Genomic DNA, 26,839 nt, shown 5'->3' with positions numbered 1-26,839 from the left:
AAGGAAAAGGAAAAGAAAAAGAAAGAAAAAGGGAAAAAGAAGAAGGAAAAAGGAAAAGGAAGAATGAAGAAGGAAAAAGAAAGAAAAAGAAAAAGATAAAAAGAAGAAAAATTAAAACAAGAAAAAGAGAAAGAAAAAGAAAAAAATAAAAAGAAATTAAAAAAAAAGAGAAAGAAAAGTATAGCTCTGCTTTTGTAAACCACATTTCATGGGACACAGCAGCAGAAGGGGTGGATACCAGACCAGCGAGAGTGCTCAAAAATATGCCCCCGGGTCTGTGTGCTCTTGTTTATGCCAGCACAGTTCTCAGTCACACATGTTGTGCTGCCCTTTGAAAGGCTGACCTATTTTGTCTTTCCAGCAGTAGTGACAGAGCAGAGCTACTCAGTTACAAGGCTAAGGCCAGAGCAGGAGACAGAGACCAGCATGTTCTGCAGAGCCAGTCTACAGTAGCTCAAGAGCTGTGCTGAGCCACAGCAGGGCTCTGAAGGCCTTCAATGTACACCCACTAATAAAGCTTGGTGCCCAGGCCATAATGTGTGTTCATCCTGATTTGAAATAAATTTTCTTTCCCACCAAAGGAAAAAATATGTGTTGGCTTGCAGTTTTCCTTTCAACTGTTTTATTTCAGCAGAGCTTTTGATGACAGAAGTGGCTGTAATGTGCCCAGTGCCACAAAAATAGTACAGTAACGGCTTTGGAGCATCTTTCTGCATGAGCGTGGTAGGAGTTGCCACAGCAGAGCAGATCATCCATCCACCCAATAATGTCTGGCAAGAGTGAGCACTTCATCCAATAGAGGTAGGCAGTTCCTCTGCTTTACATCCCCATCCCGGTCTAAAACCCTCTTACCTCTTCCAAGTTTTGGTAGAAAAGTGCCAGAAGAAGGGCAGTCTGCAGCTTCTCTCTCCTGCTCTGGGACAGATCCTTGATCTGACGCTTCCTCTTGTGAATCACATCCAGTTTGTGCTGAATCTTTTGCCCTTCCAGTCCATCAGCCTTTTCCAACCTGCTTGCCTGTTCTTGAAGAGACATCATCTAAGGAGGCAACAGATGTGAAATTATGTTTATGCTTTCAAGTGGTGTAAAAGAAACAAAATCAAGATCCTTTTGTAGTTAAAATACTCTATTTTTTCTGTAATGAACCAAGAACAGCAGGAACAGGTTAACCAGCATTCCCCCTCACCCTATACTATGTTACATCTATGACATTAGTGTCATTGGACTCTATGGTGCATCCTGGCTACATAAATTAATTAAAGTGTGAGCTTCAGGAGTCCCTATGCCACTGATTATCCAGTGCAAGGAGTCATGGAGAAAACATGACATCCAGGAGTGCTCAGATTTTATTGCTTTCTGGAAACCAGGTGCTGTAATGTAGATCTCAAAATGAGCAATCAGCCTGGCAGGGAGCTGGCAAGAGTCCTGGGAGTTGATTCTGGGGAACCCAGGCACAGCTGCAGGTTTAAGCTTAGCCCTGGCCTGGGTGAGTTACAGCAGTGGCCACCAGCCAGGTAGATTCCTTTACACACAGGTGAGCAATTCAGGAGCTGCAAAGGTGCAGAGAGGCTGCTTGTTTGGTACAGCTGTTGTATACCAAATGGATATTTAAGTAATTTGACAACTTTTCTTAATGTCAAAATACCTACTGCATTTTGTGAAATACCTACTCTATTTCACTTGCTTTAAAAGTCACTATTTTTTAAATGAAAAGAGTAGAAACTTCTGATATCTATAATACAATATGGCCAGCTTTAAATATTTCTTCTTTTAAGTCCCCCTATTCTGCTTACAAAGTGGTTTTCCTATCTGTTGCAAGGACTTGGGCATAGAATGTTTTGACACTTGTTCTGCAATGCTCTGCCTCTTATTTCCCCAAGCTTCCCCATTTTATCTTTAGTTCAAGCACATCAGGCCTATCAGGCATTTCATACCTGTCACCAATTCAAAGTGTTACCATAATAAAAACAAGGCATGTATATAATTTTAGCTCATAGAATTCTAGCTAGTAGAATATTTGTTGTTTTTTTTACCTTCTCATCCTGTGATGCCAGAAGCTTCTCAAAAGCCTCATGTTTCCTTATCAGTTGCTCTACTTCATCTACAGACCTTCCGAGGTCACTGCTTTTCAAATAAACCTATAAAAAAAGTTTATTATTTTTCTCAGTGAATTAATTATCCCACAATCTTGATTCATAAATGAGAGAAGAGGTATTAACTCTGTTGCTGAGAGTACACTTGAGAGGGGAAAAAAGGAACAGGAGGCAACAGAAGCTAGAAATTAAATGTTAGAAGTCCATGGTCTTGAGCAAGAAAAAGAAGCATTAACAGGTCTAGCTAAGAAAAGTGACCTGTCAATCCTTATCAATCACTGAGGCACAAGGCAGTGACTTCCAGAAGTCTAAGCCATCCTTGCAATCCCAATAAAGATCACTGTCATGTCTGACAGATGTTCAAATGATTCCTTCTTAGAAGAGTTCCCAAAACAGAGACTTTGCAGCCTGTCACCAGTGCTTTATCACCTCAACCATTAACAGGATTTTCCAAACATCTAGCCCGAAAATGCATGCCTATTGCTCCACCTTGTTACATACTGCCCTCTTGACCACACTCAGGAGATAATTCCTTTTATGTTTGCTTCAGCCTTGCGCATGTTTATAGACCTTCTGCATACTGGGGTTTCTGTCTTCTCAAGGTTAAACTAGAGTGATCTGACTGATCGTTCCACAACAGCTGTGTCTTTTTGATTCTGATTAGTCTTATTTCTCTCCTCTGGGTTTTCTCCACTTCCACGTATTTTGAGACTTGATGTAACACGTGGCAACAAGAAATAAGGCTGCCAGAGTGAAGAAAACAGAGTGACTTTTGAGTTGCAGTCTTCAGCATGTGCCTGTATATAGTGCTTGTCTTTTATACAACACCTTGAACTCAAGTTCACATTGCATTCTACTATGAGCTTCCAGAAACTTTTCAGAAGTGCTGTCAGACCAGCTTATCCCTATCCTTTCTTTATGCAGCTGATCATTCCTGAAAAAATGTCATAGCTTGCATTTGTACCAAGTGCATTACATCTGTAATTTTTTCAGGCCACCATTTCAACCTATCTGCATTAATTTTATTTACTATCTGTTCTGCCAATCTGATGTAGGATGCCTGCATCCAAAATAACAAATTACAAATGTGGTTATAAAGAATCTGACCTCTACACCTGCAAGTGTGCACATTTTTCAACTAATTCACACAAGTTTCAAAGGCATTGCAGTGTTTCCTTATTCTGTTCTGGTGTTAAGGAAAATGAATTCCCAATTACTTGTCCCATAAACTCTCTGTATACATTCTGTTATATTCAGTTTTGCCAAATGCAAAAGAATAAAGAACACAGTTATAAATTATCAAGAAAAAACTCTGCTTTTATGCAGGTTAATTGCGCACAGGCTTTTTTGTTGTTCAGTGATGAGACAAAAGCAGGATAAAATCCTCAGTTACAGGCTCTGATGGGACATGAGCAAAGACTACTCATGGGTAAGGTGTACACTGAAGTTCACACCAGTTTATGGCTGGACAGACTTTGGGAAATCAGCCTGCTGTGAGTGATGACATTTATCAGCAGTGTGTAATGTGTAATCCATTTTGTAAGCTCATGGAATCACAAGTATTTGGAAAAAAATGAGAAATTCAAATCAGTAACTTTGCCGGGTAAAGTGCAATTAACAGACATGGAAGAAGATTTTGAGATCAGTGATACAGTGTAAAAGAATCAAGAGGCAGGAAAGAAACAGAATCAGTGAAACAACACAAATTCTAAATGTTTTAGAAAAGGGCTACTGAAAGACATGGGTGCCTTTAAGCCATAGATGTGCACAGGAACAAAAACCATCTAGAGAGTTCACTCTTGCTTTGCAAAACATCATGATCCTGCAGCAGTCTAACAGGGTGCATTTTTATAAGAGGGAAAGGATGTTCTTCGAAAGCCAGCCATGATGTTCATTCTCTGGACAGCTGCTTAACACCACAGAGCATCTTCTGCAGGAGAGGCTTCCCAAGTTTGAACACATGTGCAGGGTAATCCACACCTACTTGCCAGGGTCTGGATGGACCCCTGCTCCCATCTGGGAATCCCTCTGAGGCTCAGCCCTGAATATCAGTCCCTCCTGAGCTGCATTGAGGTGCACTGATCCTGCCCTGATCCCCTTGGACAGACCCCACATTTCAGCCACTACCTCGCTTGACCTTCAGCTGCTCGATGGACTTTTTTACTGCTGCCACCACTCAGCCCTCCTTGGTGGCTGTGTATAAGAGGACTGACAGCCTCTTATTAGCCTCTTATCAGACTTGGCCTGATGTTCTGGCCCGTTTTTGGGCTGTGAATATTTTGCATATATAGAAAAATGCACAGGTGAATATAACACCCAGGCCAGATTTTCAAACTGTTCTGTGCTACTCCATTCCCATCACAGCAACTGCAGTCACAAAGAGTGAAAGGCCTCTGTACAACTGGCCTAAGTTTATAGTAAGCCTGGCTCATAAACCACCAGAATGTCTAAAAAAATACTTTAATGCCTCTGCTATGCCTTGTGTTTCACACAAGTCCCACCAGAAGGCAGATACTCTGTTATTCAAACTTTAATCCTTTTATCTAGCCTACTCATCAAATGTGTGAAAGGATGAGAGATCTCTTTTTTAGAGCGTTATTGGATTTAGTTTTCTCTTTTGAAGAAAAATGTGTGGGCTCCAGGTCTGTCTGCTGAAATGCTCTCTTAAACCACGTATAATTACCATTTGTATTTACATCACTGCTGCTAACACAGAAATAGAAAGTTATCAGCTGAATCTAACCCACTGCTGTTTGGGGTGCACAGACATACAGCCACATGCTAGAGCTCTATTTTGGTGTTTTAAATCTTGCTTTAAAAATACTGTGGCTTCTTGATACGTTTTGTGGCTTATCTACCATTTCTGGTTAAAAAAAGATTTATCTCCAGGACTTTTATTTTGTAACTTAAGCAGTGAAACTGATACCTGAAAAAAGAGTCAGCTATTAGTTCTCCTGCTCGTATACCTCTGATGGAAGAAAAAGTCAAGGGACATCTACTGGTAAAGATGGTTATTTTCCTTAGAGAAAGAGAACAGAGACATCTGAGAGCAGGGGTGTGGGGTGGTGACTCATAAGCAGCTGCCACCAGAGAGCTCAGCGCCTTGCTCCCACTGAAATCCACTGAGCGCAAATGACGCTGGGCATTCAAAGCTCAATTCCTTTGGATGTTACAGCCCTGGGGAAAAGTCCTCCTGACTACTGAAAGCTTTGGACTAAGTCCCCCAAGTAGAAGTCTGTGCAAATGCTCTTGGCAACCAAGGTTTTGACACTGAGTAGGAAAACTGGTGCTCAGAAGGAAAATTGCTGCAAAAGGGAAGTGGCTGCATGCATTGCAGGGGAGGCAATGGCAGTGTGCTCAGAGTAGAGCAGCCCCTGTAGCACCAACAGTGCTGCTGCCTGGAGAGCTGCTGAGGCAAAAAAATTCCATTTGTATTTTACACAGAAAGCTTACAACAGCCATTGCTATAATCAGAACCACAATGTTTTAAGCAATTGTTATACCAGTTTGAAAGCAGAATAAAAATTGGCTCCCATACCACAGTGCTGGCCTGTCACCAATTACATCACATTTTGCCACACTTTTAGCCAGGTCTCTTAAGTCCTGCCCTGAATGACACTCATTGATTTCAAATAGAAAACACTGCATAGCTCTTCTCAGGTAACCTACTGGGGTCTCCCAGAGAGTACAGCAGGTATAAACTTTCTTTCAAGTTTGTTTCTATTAGGAATCATGGTCCATCATTGGGAATTATATATTCAGCCACAAAAAGCACAAAAGACTTGGCCAATCACTATAAAACATTCGTTTTTAAGTGAAGACTTTGAAAGATGCTTAAAACCACAAAATGGTTTTTGAGATTACTGAGATTTTCTGCAATACGTTTTCAAGTTACTAACATTGTAAAGCATAGAAACAGAGGTATTAACCCTACTGGAGTTTTTCCTTGTTTCCGAGTTCCTTGCATAGCTGCTGCATTTTTTGTACAAGTTATTGCAGAATTAAAAACGAAGTCCAATTAAGAAAAAAGTATTTTTAAATAAACCAATACTTTTTACATAGTTATGTGACAGCGTCTGCCCGCTTTAGCTTTTGGAGGAATACTGAATGAAACATTTCAGTCATTATCACAACTATGTTCCAACTTGAAATTGGATGCCACAACTTCACATTTATATGCACTGGAAAATGACACAGCCCCAAAAGAAATTTGTATTCCAAGAAGAGCAGTTTTTATTTCTCTGGAATAAAATATATTTTAGGTATTTGTGAAAATCCACTTCCTTCTTCTGCATTTGCTCTTCCAAGTATAACAAACTCCACAGATTTTGCCTCTCACTGCCTGTCATGGGCTTGCTGCTGAGATTGCTGGAAAACCACAGAAAATCCTTCTGTTCTAACCATGTACTAAAAGACTGAATTATTGTCAGTTTTAAAAACCTTCACTTAGAGCATGTAAGCAAGTCCAGACTATCTGCTGAGACAGAGAAGAATAAGGTTTGGTTTGACTTAATTCTGATAAAAGTAAATACTAAAAATAATAATGAAAATAATCTGAAATTTGCTTTAGTAAAGTAAGTAAATGTTCTTGACGCCATGACTATATAAGGTTCACAAAAAAGTTTCACTATGCGTAATTTCAGTAAAAGTTATAAGGTATAATACCATAACCACAAGAGGAATAAAGGACACTAAAGTTGCTTACAAAAAGAAAGCATACATTTTTGCTATCATGGTGATATCACTGGCATCTGTCCTCACCATCTATATGCAAAATTCTAATGTTGAATGTATTGAATGTATTTAAAATTTCTTTCCCTCTCCCCACTGCATGCTGTCTCCTGGGCATAAGAATATAATTATCTGATATTGGAAATACAGATGGGAAAACCACAGAGATAAAACTGCTGTTTTTCTGCTAACTGCTATGGTTGCTTCCTCATACCTATTTCCTCCTTCTTCAAAATTTGCAGTGTTAATCCCTGCCCTGTAAGAATTAGGTGTTAGACCAGAATCTTATGCCCATGCAATACCATAATTCAAATATTTACTTATGAAACATTTGTCTGAAAGCAGACTAAATTCCTCTGAAACTCCCCATAGTTTCACTGCTAGAAACTTTGCTGGGATATCCAAATTCAGTGTGCTGTTTCTTTTCCCTCAGGAAAGGGTGGTACCTCTCCTTTTCTAAGAAGGGGAAAAAGTGATTTCTTCCTACATACTTAAATGCCTTGGCTTTTGAAAACAAGCCTTACTTTTAAAGTTACAAACACAGTAATTAACCATTTAGAAACATAGCATAATTTGACAAGTAAGGAAATGAAAACAGTGAAACAGAAAAGAACTAAGAAAAACTACATTGAGGATTTTTTTTCCAGATCCCAGACTGACTACAGAATTGACTAGGTAGGAAAAGACCTTTGAGATCAAGTCCAACCTAGAAGAAAAGAAAACCATCTCTTGGCTCTGAAGTATTGAATCTTCAAAGATCTGAGCATTTCACAATCTTCAAAGTGCTGAGCACTATGGCCCAATTATGCAAAGTCTGTAAGCAGTTGCCTGCTGTGTTAACAACAGCACTCAAATGGTTAAAATGAAACTCTTGTTAAGTGCTGGATTAGAGCAGAGTCCTCATCTTCACTCCGTGTGGATCAAGCTGTAGCTGCAGCCTTGGTGGCAGCAGAACAAGGTGGCTTTCTTGTCTTGCAAGTCATCTCTAGGGAGTTGGAACATGGCATGGATGCACACAAAAGGAAATACATATGGCTTGGTTAAACACAGCTTAGATCTTCTGTTTGCAAATGCTCCTAGAATGGAATGCAAATCTTCACCACTCTCCTCCCAGACGCAAAGGATGCAATGTTGACAGCGATAGATGGACACCCTGGACGCGCTGTGCCTCTGTGAGTTGAAGCTGGGGTGTGAGCTGGTATGTTTGTCACAAGGTTGTCATGGCACACACTTTTTACAGTGCATGTTTCCTGGGAAGGCCTCAAGCCAGATCTTGTCCAGTGGCTAGAAAGCAATCTTGAGCAGCAAACAGGGTTTACTGACAGAGAGAGGCCAGCCCCAATCTCCACAGGGTGAAAGGGTGGAACAGCTCTGTCTGGATCATGTGTTTTGATAAAGATTGTTGGATTTGGGCTTCTTCTAAATTCTCTTACCACCTGGATAGGCATAGGAGTCCAAGGAGTGGCAAGTATCAAGGTGATTTTGGAAACCTTGTGGTGAGCAGGTGTTAGACCATCACATGGAGTCTTCCTAAACTCTGGCCTAGATGAGGGGTAATTCTGAAAGACAATCAGCTCTGGGCTTAAATCCTTGCTCATGATCTCATTCCCACTAGCTGAATTTTCTCTTCCAGTCAGCACAGCTGGGGACAGCCATATGTCTCTGGATAAAGTCTGCTGAGGAAGACCAGGATGCTTGGAGGAAGTCACATGAAATCTTGTGATTTGAAGGGCTGGTGACCCACCTGAAGGGAAACCTTGTTTTGGTTTCTGGGTTCGTGTTGGAAAACCAGAGGGAGTTTCAGGCACCTTCTCTAACTGTGGCATGAGCAGACTTGAATTAGCATGACTGCTTCCATGGGAACCTGCTCGAAAAGGCTTTATCATCAAGCTGCACGTTGAAATGTAAAGCTTCATTGAAGTGTGCAGGTCTGACATTTGGACATCGCACTGGCTACAGCCTTGTTGGCATGGCAGTGAATCACAGGGTTCCAGGGATGACTGCAGATGTTTGCTGTGGAGCATAGAAGCAGCTGGAATAGCAGACAGATCAATGTTTAGGCGTGATGTCCAGCTTGACGGAGCTTTGCAGGAAAGAACATCTGAGGGCAAAGACAGAGCAAGCTTCAAGGGATCCCTTTTTCCAGGGGAAATACGATGAACACTTTTTTCTCTTTTTGAATATTGCTTGTAAGATGCAGATGTTGACTGAGTGGCAGACCTCTCATATCCATAGTCCCAAGGATCCTTGCAGGCACTGGAACATGTGGATGTCTCACCAGAAGGACTGACACTTTGGGGACTAGCGCTCCCAAAACCTTTCCTCTGGTCTGTGTGTGCCAGGATGACATCTAGCCTTGAACAGTAAGACACACTGCTGGGTGGTGAGATGGCATTTCCTGGAGCAAGCTCAGCAACTGATTGACCAGTGGGAGGATGCCAAGCTGGCACTGGCATCTTTTTAAAAGGCTTGTCCTGCACGGCAGATTCAAAAGGAGCAGATGGGGTCGTTCTACAGGAAGAGAGCAGCACTTCCACAGTGGAGATGTAGGTTGCAGATGAAGGTTTGCAGCAACGGTCCCTGTATGGCATTCTGAAGCTTAGTCTTAAATGATGCAAAATTCAAAGCCACAGAGCTTGCCTTCCCCCCTTGCTTAAAACCAAGTCCTAATCCTTTTTCCTTTGGCACTGGAAATTTCCATTTTTCCTCTGAAGCAAAGGAATGGGAGATGAATAAACATTCTCCAAGAAGAAAAAAGCGAACAAAAAAAATCCACATTCAAAATAAAAAATCTCAGCTCCTCTAAAACTGCTACCACCGCTTGTCATGTCTGCAAAGCGATATGAGTGTGGGATGGGCTGAAAGATAAATTACGGAGCATACGGCTCTGCTCTCTGAGTGTTCTGACAGTGAGACTGCAGACAGAGTAGGAGGGAGCCAAAAGTGCCTGCCAGAGACAGCCTGCAAACTCGTTGTTATTTCATCTGTGAAAAAAAAGAAAAGCAGCTAACCTGAGCAGTGGATCTGCTGCTGTGAAAAGATCAGAACAGAGCAAAAAGTATTGGACACAGTTTCTGCTCAAAGCAAAAATAATTTTTTCCTTCTTTCCCTTTTTCAGCTGTTAATTGTCTGCACTGTACATGACGAGATCTCAGTATGCAGCTCTTATAAGAGATTCCTACAGAAGTTCCATTTGATGGCACAACTGAATTAACAAAAAAAATTTAAAAAATAGATTTTGCCTAATTTTCTTCACATGCGCTCTATTTTCTTTAGCACAAAACAATGGTAGATGATATTCTGCAGAAATCCTTTGAAGGCTTAAGTAACTTGGATGTAATATAAGATGCTGGCTTAAATTCAAACCTGTCACAGTGGCACAGACAGCGAATGAAAGAGCAGCTCTTAGTAGTAGTTCTTAGTTTAAAATACTCCTCTGTTGCCTTCTTCCTTCCCCTGTTTCTTGCTTCTGGTCTATGGCATATGAAGTACAGCCAAAATAGGATTGAAAAATTATGGCATGCTTCCTTACACAGACATTTTGCAGACATAAGAAGTGAATGCACGTAACAGTCTTGACTCAAACGCAAAAGTCAGAAGAAACACAAAGGGTGGAGAGATTGCTTCTATTTGTTTGCCTGATAGGAATCCTTTTTGAATGTGTGTTTGCCTTTGTCCTTTCTGAAAGCAGAAAATGATGAAATTCCCATTGGGAAAATGGTTTGAGAATCTTCAGCTGATGTCCTGGCTGAATTATTTTTAAAAAACATGTTTGAAAACAACCGCTTTCTTATCCTTGTATCACTATGCAGCCACATTTTAACTCTATGTAGTAGTAACAGAGTTCAATCCAAAAGGAATAGATTTCTCTCCCAAGAGTTCTTCAACTGCAGAAAAGTGAAATACAAGTAGTGACTAAGGAACATCACTCTGCTGTCAAATTGTTTATTCTGATCTACATGGCAGATGGCAGCAGCTGCAAAAGACAGCTTGACTGTAAAGTGTGGTCTGTGTAAAGAGCTGTTGGAAGGGACAGCCAAGTATCCTCACTTTACTGTTCCACCTTCTGGATGCTTAGTGTCAGTGAGGAAAACCGAGCACCAGACTCCTTGGAAGTTCATAGAGAGGATACTGTGGGAAAAAGATTCTGATAACAGAACTGCTTTTCATGGTCCTCAAGGTCACAATCTTCATTCTCAGGCTTTGCTTTCACTGAACAAACTTCTGGCTTCTGATCCCACCAGGAGAATTTATCTAGCTTCTGATGAACATCCAGCCCTTTTGTGACAACCTATGGCAATGGCAAATTCATCTGAACAAAGTAGTAATATGAAGTGCCACTGACCTGTAGAGAAAGTTCTGGGGCCATTCCAGAAATGCCAGATGCATTACCCTTTCACCTATGAGCAATACAGACTTTTGCAACCAGGACTTGCAAGTGAGGGGCAAAAAAATCACTTACCCACAGTAGCTTCCTACACATTTATGCCTGCATTACATAAAGAAAAGCAGATGCTATAGTGATAGTGCCTCTGTGTGTTGGCTGATAGCTATTTAAAGAAAAGTGAAAAAATATAGTTGCCAAACTTTTGTAGCATTTACATTTTTCCTGATAAGCTCCTATGTAGGATCTTAACAATGATGTGCCACTGCTTGGTAGGGAATTGAGGTAGATATAATGCAAATCATGTCATTTGCTATATAAGCAACAAATAGTGGGTAGAACTATGTCATATTTTACACCTAGGGGAAACTCTTTGCTTCATGCCATGAAATCCAGAATGCAGGTCACACTTGTTAAAAGAACCAATTATAAAGAATCATGCAAACATGCACTTCTTTCAAGGAAGGAATAGCAGAAAGCTCCAGGCCCATGTGCCACAAGGGGTTAAGTATCACTGCATGGCTTAGATCAGAGCCAGTTTCCAAAAGGATTTAGTGCCAGTGATAAACCGTTGGCAGAAAACAGAGCTCAGTGCAAAATGAGAGCCATTATATTTTGCTCTGAGTGGTCTTGGAGAATTAAGAATTATTTTTCCTTAATGAAAAATTACCCAGAGGTGCAACCTCCTCCAGCATTGCACCAATCCTTCAGTTTGGCAACCTGCAACCCATTGATGTGGTTTGCATGCCAAGTCTCAGCACAATTGCAGCAATCTATCAATTCATGTATTTTCAGAGTGACTGCACTCAGTTTTGTAATAGCAAATGCCAGACCTTGAAATGGAACCTTTTGAAATAGTTACATGGAACAAAGAAAGTGCAAGAAAGACAAAATATAATTCAATAATGGTGAAAAAAAACCTATTTAAAAGCTGAAAAATGTTGATAATAAGAACATCCTTCTGTCTCTTTGCATTGATTATATCTGCCCTCTTTTTTTATCAGACGGCCTTTTTCACTAGCTCGTTTTTCTCAACTGCATCAAACAAAAGTTAATACTCCTTACAAATTCTTTCACTGTTCTACACACTCCTATCAATGCCCTTGCAGAAATGAGAAGTCAATTCACTTTCCTGTATTAACTCACACTGCTGACATCCATTTTCCACTAGTTGCATTTTCCCAGCATAACTCACAGCCTGAGGTGAGAATTCCAGCAACATCTGCAAAGTAAAATCCTTTCAAACCCTCTTTGCAATTTTAATTCTCTTCGAATCCTACCAAATTTGCTAGTGGTTAAGCAGCTGGCAAGGTGAGATCTGTTTTTAAAGTGGACTAATACTGGACTCTTGTCTCCCTCTTCTGTTGTGATGCTCATATGTTCCCTCTTAGGTATATTTGCAGTGAATTATCTTTCAGGTAAGGATCATCTACTTGTTTTTGTTCCATACCTAAGCCCCATGAGAAAGGAGAGCTTCTTGCACATTGCTACAGCCTCCCAGTGATGGCACAACACAAACAATACCAATAAAAGAGACTGTCTTGTCTGTACACAGGCACAAGGATTTCAAGCTGTAGGTGAATATTAGTGCCCTTTTTCGTTTGAAAGAATTTACATGCTTGAAGAGTTTTAACTGCTTATTTCAGGTTTATAATTTCCTCACCTCCTGTGAATTCAGGAGCATGTCAAGGTGATCCCAATCCTTGTAGAACATTTGTTCTTGGTGTATTTTCTCCAGCCACTCCTTCTTCTGTCCCCATGCATTGTATACATTTTTCTTCTCTTCCAACAAAGCCTGTAGCTTCTGCTGAATCTGAAAAAAATTCCAATTAAAAACTTATATTGTTCTTTATATCCCATGATCCGGATAAGTTGACAGAAGTGGAGTAATGGATAATCCCTTTAAATTGCAACAAAATTATTAAACAGAAAAAAAAAGTAGAACAAGTTCTAGCACCACTGTTTGAGCAAAGACATAATCAGAGGTGCCTTATTTCTGCAATGGAGAAGTGCTTCTTACAGCATATATAGCAGTCCAAACCAAGAGCAAAGAAAGGTAACTGTTTCTCAAGTGTGACTTCTAGAATCAGATCCTAATTCTTCATTATCTTTAAGCATTAAGAGTGCTATTATAGCACTTCAAACTTTTATGTGATAGGTATTAAAATATAAATTATCAACATAGCGTATTCTTCTAGTCAGTGAATTCATGCCACAAGGTTAGACTTCATATAACTTTAGCTTTCAAACATTGTATACTCACAGGCCTTCTATGAATGATTTTTTTCTTGCCTTTTTCTACAGGCAAAGGACTTTAAAGTCAGCAAGATTTCTTGCTACCATAGTCATACAGTGCAATATTCAGCATATTTTCAGGAAATAGCTTGGTGAGATGGGAGAGTAACTTGCACAATCTCTGCATTTTTCTGAAGATATTCAAGAGACATGTTAATGAAATATCAGGGGAGAAATGAGCTGGTAGGTACTGGAAAAGAAATAAATGCTGTAAGAATCTTAGAAGCTATTTGTCTTGAGTCAACTGACATTTTGATTTAAATCTTTCATTTCTAGGGAGTATATTTTACTAGTGTATATTTTCGTGTGTATTTTGTTTTTCTACAAAATGTTTCAATCAATCTTTAAACTCTCTCATATGTTTGAGTGTTTTCATTCTTTGGTTGACAGGATTTTGATCAGACTGCCCTGGTGTGGCTATATCACTGTAATACAAAGTGTAGTATTTGTGTGAAAATCCAGTTTGGAAAGTTGGTAAAATTGGCTCCATGGCTCAAAACTTGGTGAACTTCTTGAAAAAGTCCAGATTTGCTGCAGGGGACTTTCAGGAGATGCTTCCACACATCTGTTGCTGGAGTTTCGAAATAGAACAGATGTTTTTGTGTCTGATAGGTCACATACTGAGGCAAATGCAGGTCATGCAGAGGGACAAGTGACACTTGTATCTCACAGTGTGATACAATACAGAATCATGGTTATATTGGGGTCCAGTGCTGAATATGTCCGACTGAGCTCAGAGGAGTTTCAATTACCTCTTTTGATGGCATTTCCTCATCTTGCAAGAGGGACTGTCCTAGCTGTACAACATGACTGTACTTCTCTTCTCGTGCCTCGATCTCTGCCAGCAGCTGCTGATGCTGGGTGAGTCTCAGGCTGCTCGTGGATATGTCCCGAATAGACTCCTTGGCTCTCATTTCCCTTATTATTTCTGCTGTCCATAAGAAATAGTCCCACACCTGGAACCCCAGAAAATATGAAAATTCAGGTTAGGGCTCAAGCTTAGGTTAGCAGACAGACTCTTCAACTTTAAGTGAATAATAGGTAATAAAATCATAGATAAATAAAATATTTCATTAGTGCTTGCAGTATTTCTATGAATTTTATAAGGCTGGATAACACAACTGCAGGAATTCCTATAAATTGAGTTACATGGTTTGTAGTATCATAATCAAACTCTCATATCACACCAGTGACAACATTATATCATTCATTGCCTTTTAATCCATCTTTATTAAAGTATTTTCTGATGTTATTCCCTCATAAAGGATAAACCAGTATCATCCTACATTCACATTTCTGTGAAAGCTTTAGCTAATACAAGTCTATTTGAAAATTAAGTTATGCACATATTCTAAAACGAGAGTGAGAATTTTCAGGTGAAAAACAAATGCACTCTAATAGAAGTGGGAAAAGAGTAAATCACAGGTCAGAGGAAATTTCATAAGCATATCATGTATGTAGAACTATAGGACAGATTGAGAGGAACAAGTATGTGGTGTCAGCTTACTTTCAAAATCTGATGAACCAATAAATACTTTTGCAATAATTTTAAATGTCTGAAGAATTATGAGCATGAAAATGCTAAAACAAATCTCTGAAGTTTATTTTTTAACTATGATTGAAGAAAACTGTGCAAGTAAAAATAATTTGATGTTCTCTGTATGTCTTTTTCTCCATTTGATTCTATACCTTCAACAGTCTCTTACTTTAGGCATCTTATTTGAATCTGCAGTAGGAGTTTTGCTCTTATGCATCAGTTGATAAAAACTAGGACTGCAAGGGATATACAACGGATTATATATGATGATTAAAATTTCTCTTAGTTTAACCATGTGTGGATTAGTTGATTAAATTTTTTAGGTAGTAAATGGTCTTTCAGGTTTATAAAATGTATTTAAAAATACTATTGTTTATAGTAAGTGCTGATGAAAAAAATCTCTTTTATTGCAGAAAACTAAATTTTTTGTTTCTCTTTTAAATGGTTGCTGGCTTTTTTCACTGAAGGAAACGATGTAATGGAAATAGATTCTTGGCTGTTCCATTCTACCCATAGATTTTTGTTCATATCATGAAAATCTTTTAAAGACAGCTAGGAAAAAAACTCAGAAAAGCATCACAAAATTGAAACTGGCCACTGTGGGGTCCTGACTTTAGCCTTTAAAGCCATGACATTGTTTTTTTAAAGCCAGTGAACACAGCTACAAAGACAGTGGTCATTTAAAAGGGGCCCATGGTAGTGCACATGTGTTGGCATAATTTCCATTTGTAGAACTAATTCGTTCATACAGCTGGATGTCACTGTAGACACTGACATTGCACTTGGCACTGCAAATGTCTAAAACTCCCTTAGACTTTGAGCTAAGCATTAGGAAAATCCATAAGCCTCAGGATATACAAAGCAATGGAACAAGTCTAGAGCCAATAAGACGTTACTGGACTACCACTGCCAGCAATATTTAAGGACAGAATAGGCATCAGTCTGCAGGAAACTCCAAAGCAGAGCCTGACTCTGATCATGCAGATCCTAGCCCAAATTCACAATAAGAGCCTCAGATCATTCAGAAATACTTTGAGCCTGTGTCTACACTCATCTTCCTTGACAAAGTTCCATGGAAGATCTGAAGCCCTCTGCTGTGCTGAGTTAGGCTCAGCTCTGTTATTTAATCACATTAAAATTGTACTCAATAAGGTGTGAGGAGATACACTAAATGATTGTGCAGAATTCTCATTTTATGGAAAGTGATTTTTTTGTTTGCTTGTTTCACTTAATCTGTGCATAATTTTTAATGAAAAAGGCCATATGAACAATATAATGGGAAAAGCACTCTGAGCAGCTGTGACTAACATTATATTTGTGCACCTCTTGGCTCAGCTGAAAGAGGAAAGGCAAAGTTGCCTCTTTGCATTCAGTAGTCTGGGTGATATTCTGCAGCAAAGCTGCTCTAACCTACTGTAGAGTTTCTGAAATTCTTACAGTTATTAGCCATGGCTGCATGATCCTGCCTTGTCCCATCTGGGCAGGAAGACAGGCTTACCAAATTGCAGAACCAGCTTTTCACTTCAGGAATTATTGTCACGTAAGGAGGTGAAAATTGAGAGGATTGGGAATACTTTTTGCCATCAGCCTGACATCGAAGAGACAGGGAGTTGCCTGAGGCATAAAATATGGTGACATGGCTTTGTCATTTTGTTTTATGATGTCAAGAGTAATGAAGATCAAAGGACACACTGGCAGAGCAAGACATGAGCTATAGATTTGTCATTCAGATCACAGGATGCATCACACATTTCAGACAAAATACAAACCAAAGATGTTTTGCATCATTCCAGCAATAAAAATTAGAATAACACTACCACAGGATGGGGACAACTTGACATTTTTTATCTGAAGTCAAAAACTAAATCTATGATGTAAGCTATGAAGTAAATCAATAAAGAAGTGAACTCTGAGTGACTACATTTTAATGGTCAAATCCAACAAGATCCACCTCCTGATGAAAATGCCTCCAGGCTGAAGACTTCAAGAATCCGATATATTATAGAAGAATACATTACAAAAGTTGGCCTTGTTCTTCCTATCAGTCCTAGACACTGTTAGAAAGACAGTGGGCAAATAAATTTTTCATCTACCTCAGTAGAATCACACTAATTTTCCCCATTAACAGTTCTGCACATGATAATGGAACTTGTAACAGTTGAAAAACAAACCAAGGAAACCCTCAAAACCCCCAAATTGCCATAAACATCCTTTATCCCTAACTATATAACATTTCTTTTTATAAAATATGACAGGTAATGCTGATTTAAACACTTAGAAGAGTGGATTAATTAAATGTGCAGATGTCTCTCATACTAAAAAAACTAACCATGTACACTCTCCTGTAGTCTTGATCCCAGATCACAACCCTAAGACAAATTTGCAGCAAGTTTTTTCCAGGTGAACATCCTCTGGACACTCTGCTTCTCACTAAAAATGGGAGCATACAATAAAAATGGAAGCAGAATGGGAAGTACCAGAAGTACCTTTAATTGACAGAATTGTTACACTTGGAACAGTTCAAGAATAGGATGTAAATGCATTGTTGAAATCTACATTGGCAACTCCCTTCATGATATGCTCTTGCTGGTTTAGCATCTGCAGTGCTTGCAGCAATAATCTACTGCAGTGGTGTAGCTCAAGTTCCTTCACTGAGACTACTGACATTTGCAAAGTATTCCATGGCAAATCACAGCTCAGTGACCTGCTGAGCTCTTTGGAGAAAAAGCTACTGTGCATTGCTCATTATGATGCTATGCTGATATATCCATGTCACTGTTTGAGCAGCTTGAGAGGTTAGTGCAAAAATCAGTGAGTAAGTTAACCAAGGGTTATTGCATGCCCTGAGAGCGAGAACAAACTTTTATGCATTATAAATGGGAGAGTAACATCTCTTTTTGTCACTCTTACTCAGTGGAAATTGAAGATTACTGCTACTCCTGCAAAGCAGCGACTGCTTCTGACAGCTGACAATTATTCCTTACACCTCTGAATGGATGCTTCTATTCTTATAGAAGGTAAAAAATCCTTATCCTATAAAAAAGAGCCTTATCCTCTAACACCTTTCTAAATATCCATGAGCACTAAATGCTTGATTGATAACACAGAGAGCACTTGCAGCCTTTTCCAGCTTGGAAGTGCACCTCTGATTCACACCCACTGCAGGCAAGCCTCCCCAAGTAGTGAAGGACAAAGGACAGAGGTGCTCACATGTGCCTGAAACTCATACAGCTTGTAGGCTTGTTCCAGGAGTCTCCTGCGCTGCTCCACTTTGGCCTTCAGGGCCTTCCAGTTGGTGACTATTGCCTGCTGCTTTGCCTTCAGCTCTTCCACCTGCCTCTTGGAGCAATGGGGCAGCACACCATCTGCAGAGTGGATCAGCTCCTGCAGCTGTACACAGGGGTGAAAGAAGAGGGTAAGAAGGAGAGCATCATGGAGCTCCTGCTAATGTTAGAAAAGTTCTGATAAGGGCTGTCTTTCCTGTACATGAAAATACAACTCAAGCAACATTTTCTGACTTAACTTTTCTCATATTAAACAAAAACTTCTATAATGTCTGTTCTATGGAGTAATAGTGACATCCAGTGTTTGCCAAGGCTCATCACAACAGTGATTTTTCAGAGGCAGATTTGTTTTCCCTTTTTTACTACACCAATTATTATATGAATAATGAAAGTAATATTATAATTGCTATTATAATGCAAGTAATAGCAAGCCAATTTTTTCCTCATTGACTATATAGCTTAACCATGACTACATTCTCTTCATGCAAGTCTCATGCCTTTTTACCCTTAAAAGTAATGAGAAGCTGATGGGATCAATTCTGTGTTACTGCCCCAAGGCCAAAATATTTGAGTCTGCTGATAAGTAATACTGGGATAAATTCAATAATCTCAGTAATCTCATGCTGTGTTTTATACTGTATATACTATTGTATAATATTACATGTATTAAACAAAGGAGTGAAAACTCATACTAGTTTTATTGGCTTGTTGAAGCCAATCAGGTCTCCCATATACAAGGTACCTGTTGGCATAAAATTTTACATATTTGTTAAAATTTACATTTCTTTACATTACATTTACATATTTGTATTGTGAGCACCATCCTTTTTCCTCACAGACCAATTTGTACCAATATTAATGTTCTCTGCACATAAAACTGATTCTGGATTTTTCCTTGTAATCACTGGGAACACTTTGAAGAAGACAATAAGCATATCACAAATCTTGGCATAACCTACATTTCAAACCATGATCAAAAACATCCCTGTGAATCACTTCAATAGTCAGTAGTTATTAGAGTATGTGCCTTATTTGAAAAGTTTTAATTACCTACTTTATCACTGCCATCAGACCTTGACTATATAAAAAAACCCAGAAAATGAAGGAAAACCACTTTCCAGGCTTTCAGATTTCCAGGCTTTCTGTGAGAGACCGTAATAATTTGGTTCACAATACCAAATTATTACTCTATTTATCTTGGAAAACTGAACTTTGGCTACACATTGAAGACCACAAACGGCTGTCATTTACCTGCTGCTCATTGCCAGAGAGCTCGTGCTCCAAGGCCACGTGGTTCCGGAGCTGGGTTTGCACACCTCTCATGTCCTTAGCAACATCATCTGGAATACTTTTGGACTTCTCCTAAAAAGAAGAAATCAGAGAAAGTTTTGGGGTTTTTTTCCCATTTCAAAGCAAAACTCACTACAAGCCTACATTAAATAACTTTGGGTACTGTAACTCATACTGCACACTTGAGGACATTCTGAGTTACTTAACTATGATGGATAAAAGGAAGCCAGAAAAATCTCTCCTAGTAACTCACTGCTAAATATCTTAATGGCTAAACTATTCAAATGGACTGTTAGAAATGAAGGTTTGTGTCTTTCCTTGATCAGACAATATAAGAAAATTTCTTACAGGATTTGTGTTGGGAATTAGTCTTGAATACCTACTGCTGGGACAGTGAATTCTTAAAAGTAGCATTAACAAGCAACAGTTTCAGTCCATTCTTTGAGATACAGGTGGTCTTCCTGTGAACCATCTTTAGATAAAATTTTGGTTATAGATGCACAAGAGAGATTACTGTAAAGATGAGAGAAATGGAAGGACCACTACATTAATAGAAATGTAGATATTTTATTAATTAAGTAAAGGTTCTGGGTGGATGTAGTTGTTACCCAGACATGCACTTGAAATGCTTGTAAAAAGAAAAGGCATTTCAGCTGGACAACAGCACTGTTGCTAAAATTATGAGAAATTTGTTCCAGGTCAGTTTAAGGAAAATTAGCAGAACATTTCTTGCCATTGAAGAACTCTATTTCTGCAACAGAATCACAAGTTTGGGATACCAACAATGCCTCTTGGTAAGGTGCTGTGAAAGGAGATGCATGTTGTAGTTGCCTATACTATGATGGTACTGGAGTTGGTGACTTACGCAAATCTGCTACTACTATGATCCTCTGAGAACAGCTTTCCCTGGTAGGCTTCTGACCAGGGTACACAAGGGATGGACAAGATGACTGCTCTCCCTCCCTGGTGTGAAGCTATTAACAAATGCAATGCAAAAAGGGTGTAGTGGTTGCCTGGACCAAACTCAGCATGGGGATAAGCCAGCAGCTGCTCTGTGAAGTGTTTTGGAACCATTACTTGTCACTGTCTCAGCATTAACTACTTCATCATTGAAGTCAAATAAGCACCAGGTTCTGAAAAGCCCAGCTGGTAAATGGTGGAATATTACATTTGATTTTCTCTTCATGACGGAAAGAAACAGGAATAACATGGTTGAATAGGGCAGCCTCTGCCAGCACAAACAAGAAAATTCATCACGTGTAACCAAACAAAGCCTGTTGCCTTGCAAACAGTGGAACCCCTTGGATCACTGCCTCCTGTAAACATCTGCGTTAGGGAAACCACACCTCTCATTACAGCAAGGATGTGGTTTCTTTGTGAAATTCTTCAGGATGTTCAGATAAAACAGAAGGCTGAAGATTTTTTCAGGAGACTTCCCCCAGTTTTCTTGCTGGGACTGTTTGAAATTATTGCCACTACTGGGCACTGGAATGAGAGGAAAAGATTTTTGGCTCAGCTTTTCACATCAGATCACGTGATTGCCTGACAACTTTCCAGGCTAATGGTCATTGTAATCCAAACAAATGCCTTTTTCAGAGGAGAGTTCTTCAGCACACATAAAACTACAACAGTGTACAAAGAACCACCACGGTAAGGCAGGAGTTTCTTAGGCCTGACGACTGCAAACGACATCAGTGTATGCATTGCACTGTGGGGCACCTTACTGCAAACCCTGATCTTCTCAGCTTTTCCCATAGATCAGCAACTCCAGCTCCACCTGGTTTTACCAATGGTGCTCATAAGGTAACCACCCAAGTGTCTAAGGATTACCCAGGATTTTTTTTTAATGCTGTAAGTAATCACACTGGCTTCTTACTGAGAATTTTTTTGAAGTCAGCAGTAAGAATGCTGAGAATCATAAGAATATTCCATTTAAAAAATAAGCTGAAATAAAGTTTGCATTATATGAGGTTTTCCTATGAATTTTTACCTCAATATGGGCCAGAGCATCTGTCAGATCTTGGTAACACTTGTGAATTGCCTCAGCATCTCTCAGCCGCTCACCTCGTAATCTGGTCATTTCCAACAGCTCTTCCCAAGAGTTCCTTCAAGGTAGAATGGGGAAAAGAACAATGTAAAACATTTAAACTAGGAATAAAGGAGACCAACAGTCTAGAGAAATACTGAAAACAAAACCTGTTCTTGCTTAGTTTTTAATCCCTGCCTTTAAATTCTGTTGGAGTGATTCTCTGAATGGCAGCAGGTCTTTCACCCTACTCTGTCCTCCTGTCTGCTCCAGGAACTTAAATAAATGGTCCTATTTAAGAGTTCCCCCTCCAACTGCACTTTTCAGGTTTTATATGCAGTACTTGGAGGACTGAGTCACAGAATCACAGAATCCTGAGTTGGAAAGACCCACAAGAATCATTAAAATCCAACTCCTGGCCCTGCACAGAACCCTCCAAGAATCACATCATGCATCTGATAGCCTTGTCCAAACACTGCTTGAACTCAGGGTGATGTGACTGCTTCCCTGAGGAGCCTGTTCCAGTGCCCAACCACCCTCTGGCTAAAAAAACTTTTCCTAATATGCAACTTAAGCTTCCCCTGACTCATCTTCTGGCCATTCCCTTGGTCCTGTCACTGGTCATCACAGAGAAGAGATCCATGCCTGCTCCTTCGCTTCCCCTCACAAGAAAGTGACCTCAGCCCCTCCTCATACAGCTTCCCCTCAAGGCCCTTCATCATCCTCATGGCCTCCTTTGGACACTCTCTAATAGCTTTATGTCTTTCTTATATTGTGGTGATCACAGCTGCCTGCAGACACACTTCTCCTTTGGGCCAGTTTGGACTGATGCCACAACTAAGAAGCTCAGAGCATCTTCATGTTATTCTGCAGAGTGATGGGATTCATACTCAAAAACAAGAAGCAATAAAAAGCATCTAAACTCCCAGCCTCTCAGCGGGTGATCCTGTTTCAAAGGGCAAAGGAAGTTCACCTTGTAAAGTGCCTCCAAAGCAATTTACAAGGAGCCAAAACAGCAAGTCAGTGATGTTTATTTTTAAATGAAGATGGAAGCAACTCTGTATCAGTGAGCAAACTACATAGTTTGCTATTAGAGAACCAGGAGGACGTGCCTTATCCCTTCCTAGTTTCTCGTTACTTCCTCCTCCTGGAGAGCAGATGGAAAGGACAAAGCATTTTAGACCCAATAAGGTTCCTACCTCAGTTGTTTCTGCATCTGTCGAATTTCCCAGGACTCAGAATACCCTTGGTTCAGCAAGTTGTCTGCCAGCTGCTGGAAAGCCACAACTCTTTTCCCAGCTGCTTCCAACTGATGTCGGAATGTATCATATTTGGCACAAAGTTGCTTTGGAAGAGAAAACAAGAAAAACGAGAAAACCACTTTTGAGTGCTCTCTTTTCCCAAACACACCTGCTCATCAGAACACAGCCAAAAAACAGGTGACAAGCTCATAATACTTAGAGATGGAGAAACTTCATAGAATGACTGGATTCTATCTTCAAAGACCATGAGCACCTTCAAACTCTTAGCAAAACATGAGTTTTGTGATGCAGATGGGAGGCATAAGCATTATTACTAGGGATAGAAACAAACATTCTATGTACAATGAATTTCAATTATAAAATTATGTGGTTTTACTTAATGAATACTGAATGTGTATTCAGTACTGTAAATGGATAATGTAGTCTGATTTTAAGGTTTAGGACACAAGCTATTTTGAAATAAATTGTAAAAATGAAGATTCTGAACAGCTGAATTGTAGTGATTTCTAACAGGCTGACAATGGGTTGGTTCCAATGTCATGTGAAGAGGTATACCTAGAGAGGACTGTATGTCAACAATCATAATTAAAAAAAAAAAAGAAAGAAAAACACCCTAAATAGATACCATACTGAAATATCTACTTATTAAAAATAGAAAATATTTGCTTTCTGAAGGTGTAGACATTTAGCATGCAGTTGTTTCAGACAGCTCAGCCCTCATGGTAACAGGATGCAATGCTGCCTGTTCTTCAGTTCTTCCCATCCACTTTGCCCTTTTCTATTCCCATCTCCCAATTAGTTATACTTATTTCTTACTCTTCTTTTAAGTTTTCAAGGATAACTTTAGTATCTGTTTACAGTCTCACTACATAAAGTTTATTTGATTTTTTTATCTGTTACTCAAAAAACTCACCAGAACATGTTCATAATCATTTCCATAATCTTCAGAGCTGGCTGTTTGTTTCTGCTGAGTGATCCAGTCTTCCAGATCTTCATATTCTCGTAGAAACTCATGCAAGACAAGAGTTTCATCGAGCTTTTTCCCTCTGTTGGGGGAAGGAGACAGGATAATATAATTGATAATATAAGAGAAGGGCTATCAGTAGCTTTCTTCCAACAAATGCCCCAAACCTCTCACCATCAAGACTCATTCTCTGTAATGAAAGAGCTGATTATTTCTCAAATTTGGAAATTATGATTGTAGGATGATAACTGTCAGCCAGCTCATGCTCATCTCATGAGCTGAATTTCCCAGAAGAGCCCTGTGCCTGTCTGAGGTCTTTCTCTGCTCTGTTTTTGATTTTATTTGGGGTTTGTTGTTATTGCTTTTGCTGGGTTTTTTCTTTCCATGAGAAAGAATCCCTTTATTTTTTTCCAGCTCTGTCTTGATCTGTCTTTCTAAAGATAATTTAATTGCTTGTGAAAATGAGAAGGAACTATTTCCTGAGCATCAGGAAAGCAGATGCTATGAAAGCCTTTGGATGCAATTCTCATATTGCCTGTTTGGCAGAATTGCTCCAACCTGTTACATATTTCCAATGGACTAGATTATTTTATAATTCAGCCAGACATGTTACAGGGCTTCCACAGCAAAAAATATATCAGATTTCCATCTGCCAGCCTGTCATTGTGCAAATATTCCAGGAAAGAAGAATCTGGCTTCCCAGTTTGAGTCAAATGTTCATCACGAGAGATGTAACTTGTTAAGAGTCCAGCCCAAGGAGAATGCAGATCAGAGCTGCAAACCAGAGCACCAAGAAGGCATCACAAGACCCAGGTTAACACTTAGAAAAATGAAAACAAAACATTTCTGTGTTCAACACACAGAAGTCTTTTGATATTTCTAGATTATTTCTTTTTCTGAACTTTTCATTCACAGGTTTTGCTATAGATGCTTTTACTTTGTCAACTGTAAACAAGATTAAAAATGAAAGGTAAAATACCAACAGTTTCTTTAGGTTTAATTATTCTAGTATTCAGATTTGTTATTCCGCTTGCAGAGCCCTCTTCCTTTTCTGAGGGAAATTTTTGTGGGGGAAAAATCTAAGTTGTTCATACAATTTTTCCTTTCTGAAAACAAACTAGAAGTGTTAAAACCCTTGGTACAAGCCAACTGTCATACTGTAAATATATGCAAGTGTTGTGTTGTAAATATATTGCTGTAATAATAACTGAAAGTTAAATTAGAAGTTAATTATTAATTCAAGAGTAAAAGCCTTCCTATATTAGCAGTCACTGGCTATATAAATAAGTGTATCCATTATTGTCTCCTTTACAATATATAAAAATCAAGTAATTTTCAAGTAACATTAAGGGAACATTCTAATAATATTTTTTTCCTATTGATAGCAGATTCTGAATACCACAAATGCAAGCCAGAATCTGGGACCTCAAGTCACTTTACAGGAGAATGATTAAAGATAAAGAGGAAATTGGTAAATATCAAATCCTTAATATGTAGCAAAATTCCTTGAATAAATTGCAGATGTCTTGTTTAGTAAAATGAAAAGCTCATAAATGCACAGAATTATAATATGGAAACAAGCAATTTCCTAATTATAATTAAAAAAGAGGAGATAATATAATTTAATTACAAAATTGTAGAAGTAAAATAAAATTAATAACAGCAACAACAACATTATAATTATAATGAATAACTTATTTACAATACAATGAATATAAATTCCAGTGAAGTAACTGGAGATATCCTTTATTGATTTCAGTGGGCTTTGAATCTAATCTAGGATCCAAGGGGGAGTTCTCTTTTATACCTTGCTGCTGCTAGCTCCTGTAACTCCTGGAGTCTTGAATGAACTTGCTCCTTTGGTGCATCAACCTCAATATACTGGATGGAACCCACAAGAGGAAGAGATTGGGCACTTTCACTCAGTTCTTTTAACAAATCTTGGTAAATGGCAATTTCATGCTCCAGTGCCTGGCAAAGAAAAACAGTGAATTGAGAGTGAGCTGTCCGAGATGGCCACTCTGAACAGCCTAGGGTGTAGTTATTGAAAAATAAATATTTCTGGGAAGGACATGACATTTCCAAGACTTGATTAATTTTAGATTATTTTCTAGCAACATTTAAAAATTGTACAGAAATTCAAACAAATTAAATGAATAAAGACAATTAGAATTCCCTGATGGAATATTAATCCTGGATTAATACTTTATCTGTATCTTTGATTTCAGGAAAAAATTACAAGGCTTCTGCATGCATCTATTGGAGCTGAAAGCAGATAGTCAGATTTGGCCTCAGAGGAATATGAGAATATTCACCATCCTCTTTTCCCCCCAAACTACATTTTACCAACCAAGTTAGCAAACTGCACTGATCTCTTCTATCAATGCATCCATATGTAGATATATATCAATGCAAAATGTTGTAGATGGCTGGGCTCTCAACTACCAATAAGACAAACAATTTTATGACTGCAGAGGGACAAAAAGATCAGGCTAGCCTACAGAATTTAAGCAGAGAAATACCTTATGTTTCTTGATGAGTTTCAGTGTTCCTTCTTCGTCTTTACCATAGTCCTTGCTTGTCACAAGTGGATATTTTTCTGCTATCCAAGCCTCCAGGTCTGATGTATTCATTAAAAACTATCAGTTAAAGAGAAAAAAAATAAGCTTCAACTTTCAAAACATTAATGACTTTTTTTTCTTACCTAATAAATTCTAAATAGATGGTGCACTGTAAGGCTTACTGTACTGTTTTATTAAATATTTAATTCACTGTTCTCTGTGAAATCATAAAGTAATGGAGAGATCACAGATGGAAGACTTCAGTGCAGGATAACTAAGTGTATAATATCAGTGGGACATTTCTCCTTCCTGTGCCTGAGAAGTTCAAATCACCGTAAGAATCAGGCTTCATAATGTCTACAGTACTGACAAGTGTGTTCACATATAGAGCAAATAAAGGCCAGATGATCAA

General features: G+C 39.0%; 1 protein-coding gene across 1 annotated transcript in view; it reads right to left on the bottom strand.

Annotated features, from left to right (window-relative positions):
- Positions 1-26,839, bottom strand: part of SPTBN5 (spectrin beta, non-erythrocytic 5) — a 91,332-nt gene that overhangs the window by 37,637 nt on the left and 26,856 nt on the right. Inside the window, exons 25-35 of the mRNA XM_039704931.1 lie at positions 26,389-26,505; positions 25,674-25,837; positions 23,816-23,948; positions 22,840-22,985; positions 21,605-21,719; positions 19,576-19,686; positions 18,251-18,430; positions 14,256-14,459; positions 12,872-13,021; positions 2,034-2,138; positions 853-1,038 (exon numbers count right to left, since the gene is read on the bottom strand). Of these exons, the coding sequence (XP_039560865.1) occupies positions 853-1,038; positions 2,034-2,138; positions 12,872-13,021; positions 14,256-14,459; positions 18,251-18,430; positions 19,576-19,686; positions 21,605-21,719; positions 22,840-22,985; positions 23,816-23,948; positions 25,674-25,837; positions 26,389-26,505 (1,611 nt within the window). The remainder of the gene's footprint in view (positions 1-852; positions 1,039-2,033; positions 2,139-12,871; positions 13,022-14,255; positions 14,460-18,250; positions 18,431-19,575; positions 19,687-21,604; positions 21,720-22,839; positions 22,986-23,815; positions 23,949-25,673; positions 25,838-26,388; positions 26,506-26,839) is intronic.

The sequence above is a fragment of the Passer montanus genome, unplaced genomic scaffold, assembly GCF_014805655.1.
Source record: "Passer montanus isolate IOZ18808 unplaced genomic scaffold, ASM1480565v1 scaffold18, whole genome shotgun sequence".
NCBI classification, from domain to species: domain Eukaryota; kingdom Metazoa; phylum Chordata; class Aves; order Passeriformes; family Passeridae; genus Passer; species Passer montanus.
Note: the sequence above shows the minus strand (reverse complement) of the source record. Positions and strands in the feature narration are given on the sequence as shown.